The following is a 17,228-nucleotide window of genomic DNA, read 5'->3' as shown; positions in this document are numbered from 1 at the left end:
CCACCCCCACCCCACCCTACACCTCTAGTTGGTTCAGCCCTCCAGGCACAATCAAGGAATTCATTCTTTCCCTGTTCTATCTCTAGCTGGCACTTTTTCATCATGTTCCGTTTGCTCCGTATCTCTCTTGCTCTCTCTCTCCCTGTCTGTCTCTCTATTTTCCCCTTCTCCTTTTCTATCTCCCCTCTTTTGATATTTGTTTATTCTATTCCATTTAATATTTCACCAACATGCTTATCCTGCTCCACCACATTTCTCCTGCACTTTCTTTCTGCTGATTCGTCTGTTCTGCCCGCTTCTCTCTCGCTCTCTCTGCCTCCATCTTTCCTCTTTTGCATTTTCCTGATTTTCTACCCTTCTACTTTTCCTGTTTCTCTCTCGCTCACTCTTTCTCTCCCCTTTTTCTTTCTATCCCCTTTTCCTTTCTCTCCCCCCTCTCTCTTGTCTTCCCTCTTTTTCTCTCCCCTCCAAGCTTTCTGCTTCTCCCTCCCTCCCCTCTCTCTCTCTCTTTCTCTTCCTCTCTCCATCCGTCAGAGTCCTGTGAGCTGTGGCGGACACGGTGCATGCTGCATGCTCCTCTCCTTCCAAATGGCTTCCTCAGTGATTGCTAATGAAGCACACGGAGTAGAGCGAGAGCTGCTTCCTTCCTTCCGACGGAGGAGGACTGGCGTTTGTGTCGCCCTGGACACGGCCTGCCTGACAGCCCCCAACGACTAGCTAGCTAGCGACACCACGTTAGCTCAGTACAGAACCGGTCCAGTATAGATTGGTGTGATATAGTAGAGATATAATTCAGTACAGAACCACTCCAGTATAGATTGGTGTGATATAGCAGAGATATAATTCAGTACAGAACCAGTCCAGTATAGATTGGTGTGGTACTGCAGAGATATAATTCAGTACAGAACCACTCCAGTATAGATTGGTGTGGTACTGCAGAGATATAATTCAGTACAGAACCAGTCCAGTATAGATTGGTGTGGTATAGCAGAGATATAATTCAGTACAGAACCACTCCAGTATAGATTGGTGTGATATAGCAGAGATATAATTCAATACAGAACCACTCCAGTATAGATTGGTGTGGTACTGCAGAGATATAATTCAATACAGAACCACTCCAGTATAGATTGGTGTGGTATAGCAGAGATATAATTCAATACAGAACCAGTCCAGTATAGATTGGTGTGGTATAGCAGAGATATAATTCAGTACAGAACCAGTCCAGTATAGATTGGTGTGGTATAGCAGAGATATAATTCAGTACAGAACCAGTCCAGTATAGATTGGTGTGGTACTGCAGAGATATAATTCAGTACAGAACCACTCCAGTATAGATTGGTGTGGTACTGCAGAGATATAATTCAGTACAGAACCAGTCCAGTATAGATTGGTGTGGTACTGCAGAGATATAATTCAGTACAGAAAGCACAGGACAGACACCTACTGCCTCTAGGATCCCTCTTGTTGTCCAGCTACACAACTGTGCTCACTACAGCTTAGCACAACATTGGATGATGTGCTATATCATAGGTAGAGCACAGTATGCCAATGGTATTGCATTGGTGTAGGATAATACTGCACAGAAACAGTACAGAACTCTACAGACCAGCACAGCGCCACCATTCGTACTGGATGTGGATACCTGCTGGTCGAACATCTCATTCCAAAATCATGGCCATTTAATATGGAGTTAGTCCCCCCTTTACTGCTATAACAGCCTCTACTCTTCTGGGAAAGCTTTCCACTAGATGTTGGAACATTGCTGTGCGGACTTGTTTCCCTTCAGCCAGAAGAGCATTAGTGATGTTGGGCACTGATGGTGGGCGATTAGGCCTGGCTCGCAGTCGGCGTTCCAATTCATCCCAAAGGTGTTTGATGGGGTTGAAGTCAGGGCTCTGTTCAGGCCAGTCAAGTTCATCCACACTGATCTCGAGAAACCGACAAAATTTCTGTATGGACCTCGCTTTGTGCACGGGGGCATTGTCATTCTGAAACAGGAAAGGGCCTTCCCCAAACTGTTGCCACAAATTTAGAAGCGCAGAATCGTCTAGAATGTCATTGTATGCTGTAGCGTTAAGATTTTTCTTCACTGGAACTAAGGGGCCTAGCCCGACCAATGGAAAAACAGCCCCAGACCATTATTCCTCCTCCACCAAACTTTACAGTTGGCACTATGCATTTGGTCAGGTAGCGTCCTCCTGGCATCCGCCAAACCCAGATTAGTTAGTGGGACTGCCAGATGGTGAAGCGAGATTTACTCCAAGCAACGCGTTTCCACTGCTCCAGAGTCCACCAATTTGAAGGAGTGTCCACATACTTTTGCATATATAGTGTATGTGCTATCTTAATTTGATCACTCTGTTTTTGCAGAGAATTTTCCTGTAATTTCCACCTTAAAATGTCAGACTTGATTTGCCTTAACAAAAAAATGTATCAACACTTACAAAAATGACCATTAATTATAATCCACCTAATAATTGTCTGTTGCTGCAGGATTATTTTCCTGCTGTGATAAACTGTTCATTTATATCTCTCTGCTCTCTACTTTGTCTTTTTCCTTTGGTCTCTCACTCTTTCTGCACTCTCTACTGTCTCGCTCACTCTCTCTACTGTCTCTCTCACTCTCCTGTCTGTCTGTCTCTACTGTCTCTCTCTTTACTGTCTCTCTCTACTGTCTCTACTGTATCTCTCTCTCTACTGTCTCTCTCACTCTCTCTACCTCTCTCTACTGTCTCTCTCACTCTCTCTACCTCTCTCTACTCTCTCTCTACTGTCTCTCTACCTCTCTCTACTCTCTCTCTACTGTCTCTCTCTCTACCGTCTCTCTCTACCTCTCTCTACTGTCTCTCTCTCTACCGTCTCTCTCTACCGTCTCTCTCTACCTCTCTCTCTGCTGTCTCTTGCATTCAGCACACTCCAGTGAGAATTGGGAAAGCTACTTTGTGGCTCTCACACACTATCACATCGTCAAACCAATTTCCTGCTCAAACCATCACACCGGAGAAACAATGACAAATTCTGGCTCTCGATGGCGATGAAATGGACTGGATGAAGCGGCTACGCTTGTTTTCCAAGCCCCCCCCAAAGTCGCCGCAGCTTGCCCCGCTGTCCCTACCCATGAAGTAGCCACAGCACAGATCACTGCTGACACACACACCCACATGCATACGCACCTACGCAGACACACACACCCACATGCATAGGCACATACGCAGACACCCACATGCATAGGCACATACGCAGACACACACACCCACATGCATACGCACACACACGGGCATGCTCGCATATGCAACAAAGCAAGCGCACACATTTCACTGTCAGTCTACACCTGTTGTTTACCAAGCATGTGACAAAGAACATTTGATTTGACACACCACAGTGCCCGTCAGATGCTGTCCCTTAGCCAGCCCTGCACTTTGACACACAGTCCCTTTCTTAAGGCAAGCCGTGAGTCACCGGCGGTAACTGAGAGAGCGGAGAGGGGGAAGGAGCGAGAGAAAGAGATGGGGGGAGACGCGTTTTGATTTGATCATGTCTGATCCTTGCCTAAGTGACCAGCGTTGGCCTAAGGTGCACTGCAGAAGCCTGTATTTAACCCAATAGGTAGTTGGGGGTGCGTCTTCAAGGGTAGATGGTACATGGTCATGCATGGGCACAACATGTATGGCTTTGTGTTTTGTGTGGGATTGTTTGTTTGTGAGCTGTGTGTGTGTATGTGTGTAAGGGTGTGTTACTGTTTGTGTGCCAGCGATATGTTTGCATCAGTGACAGACACAGTGAATGTAAAACACGTCTAAGTAATGTGTGGGATTCAGGTTCTCTAAGTATTTGGGTTTAAGAGAGATTTTTAGTGTGTTTATCAGCTCAGTGGCAGTGTGCATATGGTTGTGTGCATCTGTGTGTAATCTATGTAAATGTGGGCTGAGTGTGTGAGAGAGGCAGGGATATTTTGACTGTGTGTGTGTGAAGGATATATTAATCAGTTTGCGTGTGTATCTATCAAAACCCCCTCCTAATCTCTGTCTCTTTGGATTGGAAAGGGCCCCTCTCTCTAAGCCCCCCTCCCTCCTCTCCATCTCTTTCTCTAAATTCCCAGAACCGTCACCCCCACATACACACACGTCACTCTCACTCTGACGGGCCCTGACTGCAGGTTAAACACATTAAAAGCTGCCTCAGCTCTCTCTCTCTCTGCTATCTCTGCTCTGCCTCAGCTCTCTCTCCCTCTCTGCTATCTCTGCTCTGTCTCTGTCTCTCTGTCTCTCTCTCTCTCTCTCTCTCTGCTATCTCTGCTCTGCCTCAGCTCTCTCTCTCTCTCTGCTATCTCTGCTCTGCCTCAGCTCTCTCTCCCTCTGCTATCTCTGCTCTGTCTCTCTCTCTCTCTCTCTCTGCTATCTCTGCTCTGCCTCAGCTCTCTCTCTCTCTGCTATCTCTGCTCTGCCTCAGCTCTCTCTCTCTGCTATCTCTGCTCTGCCTCAGTCTCTCTCTCTGCTATCTCTTCTCTGTCTCTCTCTCTCTCTCTCTGCTATCTCTGCTCTGCCTCAGCTCTCTCTCTCTCTCTGCTATCTCTGCTCTGCCTCTGTCTCTCTCTCTCTGCTCTCTTATGCTCTTACTGCATGGTGCAGCGCAGAGAGATGAGTATGTCAGACACTCTCCCTTTCACTCCCTCTCTTTCTGTCTCTTCTCTCTTTCTTCTCTCTCATCTCTCTCCCACACAAATAAATAGGAATAAATAGGAGTAGAGAGGAAATAGAGCCGGATCCCTCTGAGACAATCTTGCACCCTCCTCCCATTACCGACTCGGTTACGTAAACCGGTGACAGAGGGGACAGTGTGTGCCGTTTAACGGCTGCCGGGGCTTGGCCGGTGACCGGGCTGCGGTGACACTACCTCGCCACCAGCAGTTTTTATTTTTGTGGGATGAGTTTTATACACGGGGGTGTGTCCGTCCAGGCTGTGTAAATTATAGACCAATCAGAGTTGAATCACTCAGACACAGTGAGCGATATGCCCTCATCGTCGATACCAGCTCGTATTATTACTTCCTTTTACTGCTTAATAAGATGCCCCCAATTTGTTTTTGTTCAGTTTTTGTCTGATCTTTTTTCTCTTTTCTTGCATTTTAATGAGCTGTGGCGCCGGGGGCCCTGTCGCCCGGTTGTTAATGCTCCGGCGTCCCGCTGAAAGCCAGCGTGCGTCTTGGTAAAGAAAGAGAAGCCTCTGTTCTGTATGTGTCACTCCTTACACCGATAGTCAAACAACCGGCTCTATAAAAACACACTGTTAGTTTGAGCCGTCCACAGACACTAACAACCTCGTGTACATGTCATCTCTCCAGGTTAGGGCCAGGGGGGAGCTAGGCAGGGCTATGTTAAGATGGAGAGGGAGATTGTTGAAGATGAAGAATGCACAGTTAACGGCGAGACCCACAGCATTTGTCATCATAAAACCGTCGCTGACTAATGAAGCCACAACAGCTGGGGGAATGAAATGAGGAGATGTTTTGGGGGCCAAGAGGAAAGCGTGCAGGCTCACATCACCAGGGTCTGTCTCGTACATCCACAAGTCTTGTAGTGAAAAACACCTCTCTGACCGCTTGAAGTCAAGCACATAGAAAACAACCCCCTCAAGTTAGCACACCTTATCACACCCTACATCTTCATATCTTTACACACATGCAATCATTCACTGACATGACAACAGTGCAATCTCATACATATCACTGGGGAGCACTTCAAATACCCCTGTATAAATAGAGGCCCTTTAAAAGCTATTTCTCGTGGTTTCCATGCATTTGGAGAACTTCATGAAAACAGGACAAATCTAGCACCCGCTTTGAAATGGGCCACACCTCGATTAAGTACCGTGTCATTGACTAATGTTATGCGTACTAAACGTAGCTTCGCTCCACCTGCCTCGACACACGGGCATATCAAGTGTTATTAAAAACAGCAGCAGGCACTGTGCTGTGATTCATTCTGTGTGAGTCACCCAGCACACGCAGGGTTAAAGTATAGCTGCAGAGTCTTACTGCAGTGTCTGAAGCGTTTGGCTGTTCGCTACAGTACGCCAGGAGAGAAAAAAACGTCATCTCTCTCTTTGTTTTTTTTCTCTCCAAAAATCATTTTTATTGCATTTGTAACATTTGGCACAGTACAAATTCATGGTGCTTTTACAAGATACACCTGTAAAGATCAAACACTGACCTTTTTTTTGAATGTTTTTTTTCTTAAAGAAAGTCTTCTCAGTATAAATGTTTTTTCTCTTTTCACTGCATTCTTTGTAGCATTGGTTTAAAAAAAATCACACAGAATGCCTCTTTTTTAAAACAAGTCTACCCTCATTTCTCAAAGTCAAGATAGTATGTTAAACAACTCGTCTTTTTAAATAGAAGTTACAAGTTAGAAAATAGTTTCAATGTATTTATTTTTAATATAATATGTTTCTCTATCACCAGCCCATGGTAGTTTCAATAGTTTCATATATAGATTTATTTATAAGCATGTACAACAAGAAATGATCAGTCTTTTTAAGTTTTGCACTCTGTACAAAAAAGAGAGTTCCTGTCCTTTTTTTCCCGTTGTGCATTCTATTGCATGTAGTTATGAGAAGAGAGGGGGGGCTATGGGGATTGGGACGTGGCTCGGGAGGGGGGTTGTGTGGGGGGGCTTTAAATCTGAGTCTCCTGAACCTTCTCCTTGGTGTGAGTTTTTATGACAAAGGGCTCAGGGAGGTTTGTGATGGCGCTGGGCAAGGTTCGAGGGAGAGAGTTCCCAATGTTGTTCTCTGTCCATTTAGCCCCGTGTCCTGCTGGCTTGTACGTGTTGTATTTGGGCTTGAGGGTGCGATAGTCCACCTTGTGATGGTCTGCTTTGTGGGGACTGGAATCCACTTTGGGTTTCTGGTTGCCATAATCCTGTTTGTGGGGGCTGTTGTAGTCTGATTTGAAGACGATGTAGTCCGGCACGGCCTTGGGGGTGTATTCTGATTTGGGTTTGTATTGACTGTTGTCGGGTTTGGATTTGTGTGTACTGTACTCCGGTTTGGATTTGGACTGAGTGCTGTAGTCAAGTTTGTAAGGGCTGTAGTCTGGTTTAGGTCGTGGGTGAGTGCTGTAGTCAGGTTTGAATGGGCTATAGTCCGGTTTGGGTTTTGGATGAGTGCCATAATCCGGTTTGAAGGGGCTATAATCTGCTTTAGGTGTTCTCGGGTGAGTGCTACTGCTATAATCCGGTTTGAAGGGGCTATAATCTGCTTTAGGTGTTCTCGGGTGAGTACTGTAGTCAGGTTTGAAGGGGCTATAGTCCGCTTTAGGCTGCTTGTGAGTGCTATATTCAGGTCTGAATGGGCTATAGTCAGCCTTTGGTCTATGAAGGCTAAAATCTGGTGTAGATTTGTGGCCGCTAAATTCCATGGTAGATTTGTGGGTAGTGTAGTCCATGGTTGGTTTATAGGTGGTGTACTCAGCCTTTGGCTTGTGTATAATGTAGTCTGGTTTGGGCTTGTGGATTGTGTAGTCCCCCTTGTAGTCGGCTTTGGGTTTGGGGAAGCCATAGTCTGTTTTGTGGCTGATATAATCCAGTTTTTGGATGCTGTTGTGGTCTCGTATCTCGGGCAGAGTGTGGTCTCGGATCTCGTTGGCAGCAGAAGCTGGCGGTGGCAGGTCCTCCTCGTCCACCTGGATGATTTCCACCGTACGGGCAGCTGCTACCGTGCTCCGCTGCTGGTGGCGCTTCCTCAGCTTGTAGAAGGCGATGAGCATGACGGCGGCCAGCAGCGTGACGGCTACGAAGCAGCCGATAATGATCTTGGTGGTTTTCATCATCTCGTCCAGGCTGGGGACTGTGTCGGGTGGCTTGACCGTGGCGGACTTGGAGGCAGGAACGGCGGAGGGTCGGGCGCCTGGCTGGCCCTCGGTATTCTGGAGCAGAACGGTGGGAGTAGAGATGAAGACGGGCTGAAAGAGGGAGGGCGAGGCAGTGGTGGTGGTGCCAGCGCCCTCCGCACCACCTCCTGCTTCTCCTCCTGCCCCCCTACCAGTGTTAGGGGCGCTCGTTGTGGTCTTGGGCTTGGACATCTCCGTGGTGGGTCCCGGCACTTCCACGGTCACCGTGGTGAAGTAGCTGAGGTTGGACGTGTTGAGTTCAGCCGCGCTTACGTTGAGGTAGGCCGAGGCGTTTGAGTTGCCGGCCGCGTTGGACACCATGCAGGTGTAGGTGCCTGTGTCAGCCGCCAGGACGTTGGAGAAGTTGAGTGTGCCGTCGTTGAGCACGGCGATCCGCTGGTGGGCCGAGGCGTGCGTCAGGACAGTCCCATTGGGCAGCAGCCACCGGACCGAGGACATTGGCGCAGTCCGGCAACGGAGCTCCGCTACGCGCTCTGCCGAAATGTTCAAGTCTCTTGGCGCATCGCCTATGAAGGGGGCAGAGCACTGGAGCACGCCGGTCTCCCCCCGGTCCACCTCCACCAGCTGGCGACCCCGCATGTGGGCCGGCGCGTGGCATCGGCCGCAGCAGGTAGAATTGGTAGGGATGTACTCTCGCAGCCAGCGCGCCAGCCACAGGGCTTCACAGCCACAGTTCCAGGGGTTGTGGTGGAGGTGCAGCTCCACCAGGTACCTGAGGGGGGAGAACAGGTCGTGCGGCAGGGCGCTCAGGTTGTTGTGGGCTAGGTTGAGCTCCACCAGCGAGCTCAGGTCGTCAAAGGCATTGCGCTCAATCACCCCAATCTGCGAATTCATCACCCACAGCTTCTTGAGTGAGCGGAGGCCTCGGAAGGAGCCTGGCTTGATTTCGGAGAAGAGGTTCTCCGAGATCTCTAGCTCCTCCAGGCCCAGCAGTGGGCTCAGATTGGGCATCTCCCCCCGGATGTTGCACATGCCCAGGTTGAGGTACTTGAGGTTGTGCAGGCCTTCGAAGGCGCCATCGGAGATGAAATCCAGCTTGCGCAGCTCGCCCAAGTCCAAACGCATGAGCGAGGGCACTCGGTTGAAGGCATACGAAGGGATGCTCTCGATGGGGTTATTCCTCAGCCATAATTCCCTTAGCTTGGACAGGTACTCAAAGGCACCACTGGGCACCCCAGTTAGCCGGTTGTCAAATAGCTCCAGCGTGTTTAGGCTGGTGAGGCCATTGAAGGCGCCCACCTCGATCTGCCGGATAGCGTTGCGGCCCAGCTGCAGAACCTCAAGGTGGTGCAGGTGTCGGAAGGTGTCGGCCTGCACCTCTCCAATGGCGTTCTCCATCAGGTTGAGGTGGCGCGTGTTGGCGGGGATGCCCGGGGGCACGCGAGTGAGGCCGCGCCGAGTGCACACCACCTTGCTCAGCTGGCTACTACACGAGCACTGCGGTGGGCACCCCTGAGGCCCTGGCGCTGCCGCCCCCGCCATAGCCAGAGAGGCGCTGCTCCACGCTCGCGCCATCAGGAACACAACACAGAGCAGGGTGGCTCGACGCACAGCTACCCGCCCCAGGAGACTCATGATGTGGCGCGCTCATAATTCAGCATCGTCCGGGGGGAGAGGGCCGGAGGTGGGGTTGGGGAGGGGGGGGGGGGGTTGGCTGATTGGGTTGGTAGTCGAAAGTGGGAGGGAGGTGGGGTATAAAGATGGGAGAGAGGGGGGTTGGTTCTTGAGTAACCAGGAGAGGGCTGGCCCTACCCTGGATTAAGCAAGACTCTGGCTCTCTTTTCCATGGACACTACTGGAGGGGGGAGGACGACTGCTCTTAAATGTTTCTGAGAAAGAGAAAAATAATAGAATAGGAGATGGAGATGATTGAAATAGGGTTGGAAACGCTAGACACCTACCTCAAGCTTTTATTTACAGGTCCTTACGAGATTGTTTTCTCTTTTTTTGTCAATCACAAACAGTGTTTAAATCAGGTATATATCCAAGGAGCAGAAAAATAAAGACTTTTCTTTCTGCTCTGTCAGAAGCAAATGAAGTGAAGATTCTTTGCCAAAATGGCCCCTTTTTATAATTCCACACAAGCGAACATCATCCGAAGAAGGAAAAGATGTGAAGGCCCATCCGGAGCTTGTGTTTTAGATGGGTAGGAATCCAGTCAGGCTCCTAAAGCAGTACACACTCGCTCCCCCTCGGCTGCTCTTCTCCCGCTTGTCCTTGGAATCCGCCGCTCGATGCCTCCGCCGAACGCCTTCTCCAAGTCTCCATCGCACAAACGCGTGCTCACCGACACACACACTCCGCACTCTGAAAACCCAAGGCAGAGAAGAAAAATGGGTGGGGGGTTTCAGGGTAGTGGGGGGTTAAGGAGGAAGAAGAAGAAAAATTCCACAGTCCTTTCAAATGTTCTTCCCCTTTTGTTTGAGGTTGGGGGGAAAAAACAGGACCCCCCCTTTCCTTTATTGGCTCTTTCTATTTTTTGGTGGTCAGTCAGTCAGTCCACCCTCTCTCTCTCTCTCTCTCTCTCTCTCTCTCTCTCTCTCTCTCGGTGTGTCGCGTCGTGTCCACTTGATTTCTGTAGCGCTCGGCAGGGTTGAAAAGGCTACGGCGACACACACTGCGGTCATTAGCTTATTTCTCCTCTTAACTGGCTCTGCGCTCCAGCACAGCAGCACGCTCACACGGCTCGCCAGCAGCGGCGCTCACACACACACGCACACAGCAGCTGCAGCCTGCCTCCCGCGCACTTCCCAATAATCCGTCAATTTCTTCCGAGGGTGGGTGGGGGTTTGTAGCAGGGTTGAGAGAGGTAGCGAGGGGAGGGTAGAGTAGATTCAGCAACAATATCAGCACCGCAAAAAGAGGCTAAAGCGTCATCTCCCTCCGTATCTCTTTCTCGCTCCTGTTTTCAATCTCTTTTTTTCTTCACCGCGCGGCAGAATAGGAGAGTGAAGCGAGAGAGCTGAGCGGGGCACAGGGGTGAATGTTACAGCAGCGTGAATGAGGAAAACAGATCCGCTGTAGCAGCAGATGAGCGGGGATGTGTCTCTCTCTCCCCCTCTCTCGCTCTTCTCAGCCCCTGCAGTGTCCTGAGGTAGTGGCCAAACTCAAAGCACTCAGTCCTTTGTGTGTGCCAGCGCGAAGCCTCTCAACCGTGTTAGCTTCCACTGTCCTCTCTTTCTCTGTCTCTCTCTCTCTTTCTTTCTTGTTTCTCTCTCTGGCTCCCTGGCTTAGGGGAGAATGAAGCGCTGCCCAGGTGAACTGGAGAAAACGGCAGCGTGTCCCCACGGCAACACGATTTTAACCCCTGCAGCCCCAGTGTTAATCCTGCTGCTCGGGTTATTCCGGCACGTTTTTCTGGCGCCAGTGTGGTGCAAGGCTGCTTCTCTCTCGTTTACTCACTCTCTCACTTGCATGCTCTCTCTCTTTCATTCGCTTGTTCACTCTGTTGCTCTCTCTCTTTCTCTTTTGTCCTTGAGTGGGGAACGTGAATGCACTGCTGACGCATCCCGCTCGGAGCAGTGCATTGGTTTGATGCAGTGTTTTTGTGCATTAACTAATCCACTCTCTCCCTCTCTTTCTCTCTCTTTCTTTCTCTCTCTCTCTTTCTCTCTCTCTCCCTCTTTCTTTCTCTCTCTCTCTCTTGCTCCCCCTCTCTCATTCTACCCTGTTCCTCTCCCCTCTCTCTCCTCTCCAGTCTCACTCAAGCCTGTGCTCTTGCTCTCTCTCCTCGTTTGCCTGGCTACTCATCTTTTTTCTCTCCCCCATTGCTCTCTCTCTCTCTCTCTCTCTCCGTCCTCCTGTCAGAAGGTCAATGTAGAGTGAGTGTATCCTGCCTGACGTGTGTGTGTGTGTGTGGGTGTGTGCGCACGCACACGTGAGCTCTGGGCCCTGGGACATTTTTAGGACTGGATGGCGGGAGATGGTCTATTGTTGAGTGAGGTAGAGATAGAGGAACTGAAAGAGAGAGGGGCAGAGAAGTGAAAGAGGAACTGAAAGAGAGAGGGGCAGAGAAGTGAAAGAGAGAGGGGCAGAGAAGTGAAAGAGAGAGGGGCAGAGAAGTGAAAGAGAGAGGGGCAGAGAAGTGAAAGAGGAACTGAAAGAGAGAGGGGCAGAGAAGTGAAAGAGAGAGGGGCAGAGAAGTGAAAGAGGAACTGAAAGAGAGAGGGGCAGAGAAGTGAAAGAGGAACTGAAAGAGAGAGGGGCAGAGAAGTGAAAGAGAGAGGGGCAGAGAAGTGAAAGAGGAACTGAAAGAGAGAGGGGCAGAGAAGTGAAAGAGAGAGGGGCAGAGAAGTGAAAGAGGAACTGAAAGAGAGAGGGGCAGAGAAGTGAAAGAGGAACTGAAAGAGAGAGGGGCAGAGAAGTGAAAGAGAGAGGGGCAGAGAAGTGAAAGAGGAACTGAAAGAGAGAGGGGCAGAGAAGTGAAAGAGGAAGTGAAAGAGAGAGGGGCAGAGAGAAGTGAAAGAGGGAGAGATAAAGAGAGGGACGGAGAGAAGAAGTGAGAGGGAGGGAGAGATAAAGAGAGAGGGACAGAGAGAAGTGAGGGAGGGAGGGAGAGAGGGACGGAGAAGAAGTGAAAGAGGGATGGAGAGAAGAAGTGAAAGAGGGAGGGAGAGAAAGAGAGGGACAGAGAAGTGAAAGAGGGAGAGATGGAGAGGGACAGAGAGAAGAAGTGAAAGGGAGCGAGAGACGGATGGAGAGAAGTGAAAGAGAGAGGGACAGAGAGAAGTGAGAGGGCGGAAGAGATAAAGAGAGAGGGAGGGAGAGAAGAAGTGAAAGAGGGAGAGAGACGGATGGAGAGAAGTGAAAGAGAGAGGGACAGAGAGAAGTGAGAGGGAGGGAGAGATAAAGAGAGAGGGAGGGAGAGAAGAAGTGAAAGAGGGAGGGAGAGAAGAAGTGAAAGAGGGAGGGAGAGAAGAAGTGAAAGGGGGACGGAGAGAAGAAGTGAAAGAGGGAGGGAGAGAAGAAGTGAAAGAGGGAGGGAGAGAAGAAGTGAAAGAGGGAGGGAGAGAAGAAGTGAAAGAGGGAGGGAGAGAAGTGAAAGAGGGAGGGAGAGAAGTGAAAGAGGGAGGGAGAGAAGTGAAAGAGGGAGGGAGAGAAGTGAAAGAGGGAGGGAGAGAAGTGAAAGAGGGAGGGAGAGAAGTGAAAGAGGGAGGGAGAGAAGTGAAAGGGGGACGGAGCGATAGAGGGACATAGTCGCTCTGATTTCGATGATAAACACCTCTTTTTGATTAATGATTTTACTCTACATCTACTGTCTCTTTCTCTCTCTCTCTTTCTCTCTCTCTCTTTCTCTCTCTCGTTCTCCCTTTCGCTCTCTCTCCCGCTTGTTCGCTTTCTTTCCATTTCTCTCTCTCCCCCACTCCTTCATTTCCCAGGAACAGGGAAGAATATGACTCCTTCCTTTCCCCACTATTCTCTCTCCCTTTATCTCCCTCTCTCGCTCCCACCTCTCCCTCTTACTCTCCTTCTCTCCTCAAGTTGATGTGAGTGAATGGTGATTAGTCAGGGGTCCGGCCCCTGGTCGGAGAGTGGGCTGCTGCTGACTGTGGTGCTTGGAGTCCACCAGGCCACCGTGCAGGGTCTTCATGGTGTGTGTAGAACAGCCATTCCTCAACTAGACTAGATGGGTTTTTCTTTAGTGGATGGTCATGGGGCTGGAACATAATTACAAATCATTTGTAGACTGCACATTGAACGCAAGAAGATATAATAATATTTGACTAAAACATAATCATTTCAAACCTTGCTTACATTTGTATACGATCACACTTGGGGATACTTTGGAAAATATTTCCAACATTCAAATCACTTTGAAATCACCAGCTGATTTGCTGGTGTTTTCACAATATTTTATGTCCAACAATAAAACTATTGTTTATTTATAATTGTTTTGCTCAGAAAACGTATAATAAAGTCACTTGGCCGCCAGCTGGGGAACCCTGGTTTAGAACATAGAATTACAACTGATAGAATGCACAGTTCCCTGATGGCTCTACCGGTGGCCATATTTGATATACAATCCAATGTGCCACAGCTGTTTTTCAATAGTGCGGTGTGTTGGAACGCTTCGGGGGGGTCACGTGTGTTTGTGAGGCAGAGGTCCTGAGTTGGAGTCTCGGTATGAGCTGAATCAGGGGGAAGCAGTACTCGCTAAGCAAGCAGCATGTCGTCCTTTACATTACCTTCCTGAACGCATCCCAATGGGCTTTAGCTAAGTGGGCTAAGTGTTGTGACATGCAGGAGGTTGGAACCCAGTCAGTCACAAGAGGAAGATTGAATAGGGAGGGACTGGGCTGTTCAACTATAGTCTGATAGGGGCAGTTTATTGTGCTGTTTTTGTCCCAATTCCTTATTATGTGTCCTGTGAGTGTCATAGAGGGGAACAGAAGGCAGGACCTTGTTCCAGAGAGTTTGTGTTCAAGAATGGGGCCATAATAGCTTTTAGCCCAAACAGTTCAAACGCTAGAGCCAAATTCATAGGAAGAAAGAAAATTCAACATGCCACGTTGGCTTCAGAAACCACCAGATACATGTTAAACACGGCGAGCGTTTGATCTATTCTCTTCTGCCATTCCTTGCTGGTAAAATACCAGGATGTTCTCTGATTTTGAATCTGAATTTAGAGAACTGAATTTGAGAACTGAGTCTAACTGCATCTGAGAAGTTGAAATATGTAAAACATTAAATGATCATTTGTAAACTTGATAGTCAATGAATGCAATATCTACCATATTGAAACTGAATATATACATATTTCATTTGAATATTAAAATCATAAAAGACAAGTTCAATTTATGCATTCAATGATTCAATTTGTGTATTGAAATCAAATAAACTCAGCAAAAAAAGAAACGTCCCTTTTTCAGGACCCTGTCTTTCAAACATAATTCGTAAAGATCCAAATAACTTCATGGATCTTCATTGTAAAGGGTTTAAACACTGTTTCCCATGCTTGTTCAATGAACCTTAAACTATTAATGAACATGCACCTGTGGAACAGTCGTTAAGACACTAACAGCAGACAGACGGTAGGCAATTAAGGTCAGAGTTAGGAAAACTTAGGACACTAAAGAGGCCTTTCTACTCACTCTGAAAATCACAAAAGAAAGATGTGCTCAGACTGTCCGCAATAGGCTGAGAGAGGCTGGACTGAGGGCTTGTAGGCCTGTTGTAAGGCAGGTCCTCACCAGACATTACCGGCAACAACGTCACCTATGGGCACAAACCCACCATCGCTGGACCAGACTGGACTTCAAAAAGTGCTCTTCACTGACGAGTCGCGGTTTTGTTTCACATGGGATGATGGTCGGATTCTCGTTTATCGTCGAAGGAATGAGCGTTACACCGAGGCCTGTACTCTGGAGAGGGATCTATTTAGAGGTGGAGGGTCCATCATGGTCTGGGGCGGTGTGTCACAGCATCATCGGACTGAGTTTGTTGTCATTGCAGGCAATCTCAACGCTGTGTGTTACAGGGAAGACATCCTCCCTCATGTGGTACCCTTCCTGCAGGCTCATCCTGACATGACCCTCCAGGATGACAATGCCACCAGCCATACTGCTCGTTCTGTGCGTGTTTTCCTGCAAGACAGGAATGTCAGTGTTCTGCCCTGGCCAGCGAAGAGCCCAGATCTCAATCCCATTAAGCACGTCTGGGACCTGTTGGATTGGAGTGTGAGGGCTCGGGCCATTCCCCTCAGAAATGTCCGGGAACTTGCAGGTGCCTTGGTGGAAGAGTGGGGTAACATCTCACAGCAAGGACTGGCAAATCTGGTGCAGTCCATGAGGAGGAGATGCACTGCAGTACTTAATGCAGCTGGTGGCCACACCAGATACTGACTGCTACTTTTGATTTTGACCCCCCCCCCCCCCTGTTCAGGGACACATTATTCCATTTCTGTGAGTCACATGTCTGTGGAACTTGTTCAGTTTATGTCTCAGTTGTTGAATCTTATGTTCATACAAATATTTACACATGTTAAGTTTGCTGAAAATAAATGCAGTTGACAGTGAGAGGACGTTTCTTTTTTTGCTGAATTTAGTTGATTTTGGCTCTGAAATCACACACACACTGTTCAGAGCGGGGACAGTGTGTGTTGTATTTGACCCAAGGGTCAGTACGAGAATTCCCTACCAAAATGACCCATCAACCCATAATGACCACGGCTGGTAGTTGGTAGGTGCCTCTCCTTTTTTCCTGCCCAGGATTGACTCATTGAAACAGTTCCCCCTAATGCCACATTGAATTGACCCAAAATGGCAGCTCTGCCCTGATAGGCTGTAGTTCTGCCCCCCCCCCCCCCCCCCCCCCCCCCCCCGTAAATAATATTGTTGATATATTTCTGATTGTGCTAAAGCACTGTGTCCAAGCAGTGCTGATGGTCATATAACGTTACGGTGATCCACAATGGCAGAAGGGAGCCTGGTTGAGTTGTGGTCAGCCCCTGACGGCTTCCATGGGGGGGGGTCTGATGAATTTAACGTTGAAAGACTTAACTGCCTGACCACCACCATGCCACCCTCTCATGCCCGCTAGCCCTAACGTGCCTGCTGCTGCCTCGAATGCCCTGAATCGCCCGGCGTGGTTTGTGGGCACCAGGCGACCCACTTTTTGGCGCGGTGGGTCTGCCAGTTAGTTAGCGTTTCAAGGGTGTGTGTGTGTGTGTGTGTGTGTGTGTGTGTGTGTGTGGAGTGCGTGGTGCAGAACCCAGGCCTTGGGGCTACAGCCAGCGCGTCTGGGATGCTACCAGTCACATGTAGGTCATCTGTGTGAGATGAGAGGGAGCGAGAGGACCAATGAGTTTGTCCTGCCGTGTATCCCTAATGCTAATCTGATTATATACCGTACACAGTAGCAGGATGATAGATCTAATGAATATTATGTCATTGCACAGCCCTTGCCAGAAATGAGGATTTGTGTGCGTTCTGGTTAGTTTGAGAGTGTAGGCTATAGAGCAGGGGTGGGCAACTTACGAGCCCATTCAATCTGGCCCAGGGCAGGTTTGACTAAAAAACATTGGGGAATGTATTATTTTGGGTTAAGGTCCAGGTCACTCTTGAATGTCTAAAACTAGATGGAAATTATTAAAAAAATTCTAATGGACCTAAAAGTTTAAAATCAATGGCCCTTTTCTGGCCGGCAAATAACTTTTGACGAAGTAATCGCTCCGAAAAAATCAGTGCAAAAATCTAAAGCTGGATTCTATCTTGTAGCCTTTGGAATCGGAGGCAGATGCTTACTCCCGTCCCCGTTCCCGTCCCTGTTCCCGTTCCCGTCCCCAACGCTTCTGTGTGTGTGTTTGTGTGAGTTTGTA

General features: G+C 48.9%; 2 protein-coding genes across 2 annotated transcripts in view; one reads left to right on the top strand and one right to left on the bottom strand.

Annotated features, from left to right (window-relative positions):
- Nucleotides 1-17,228, top strand: part of LOC115199103 (staphylococcal nuclease domain-containing protein 1) — a 351,451-nt gene that overhangs the window by 158,755 nt on the left and 175,468 nt on the right. The gene's annotated exons all lie outside the window — the stretch shown is intronic.
- Nucleotides 6,109-9,495, bottom strand: LOC115199104 (leucine-rich repeat-containing protein 4-like). Its single transcript, XM_029761674.1, has one exon. It carries the CDS (start codon nucleotides 9,485-9,487, stop codon nucleotides 6,677-6,679), a length of 2,811 nt encoding a protein of 936 aa, XP_029617534.1. The 5' UTR covers nucleotides 9,488-9,495; the 3' UTR covers nucleotides 6,109-6,676.

This window comes from Salmo trutta, chromosome 8 (assembly GCF_901001165.1).
Source record: "Salmo trutta chromosome 8, fSalTru1.1, whole genome shotgun sequence".
Lineage (NCBI taxonomy): Eukaryota > Metazoa > Chordata > Actinopteri > Salmoniformes > Salmonidae > Salmo > Salmo trutta.
This window is presented reverse-complemented; position numbering and strand designations above follow the sequence as displayed.

Bases quoted from the DNA above. Each gene is read 5' to 3' on its own strand.
- LOC115199104 (XM_029761674.1), bottom strand. From the start codon at position 9,487: ATGAGTCTCCTGGGGCGGGTAGCTGTGCGTCGAGCCACCCTGCTCTGT.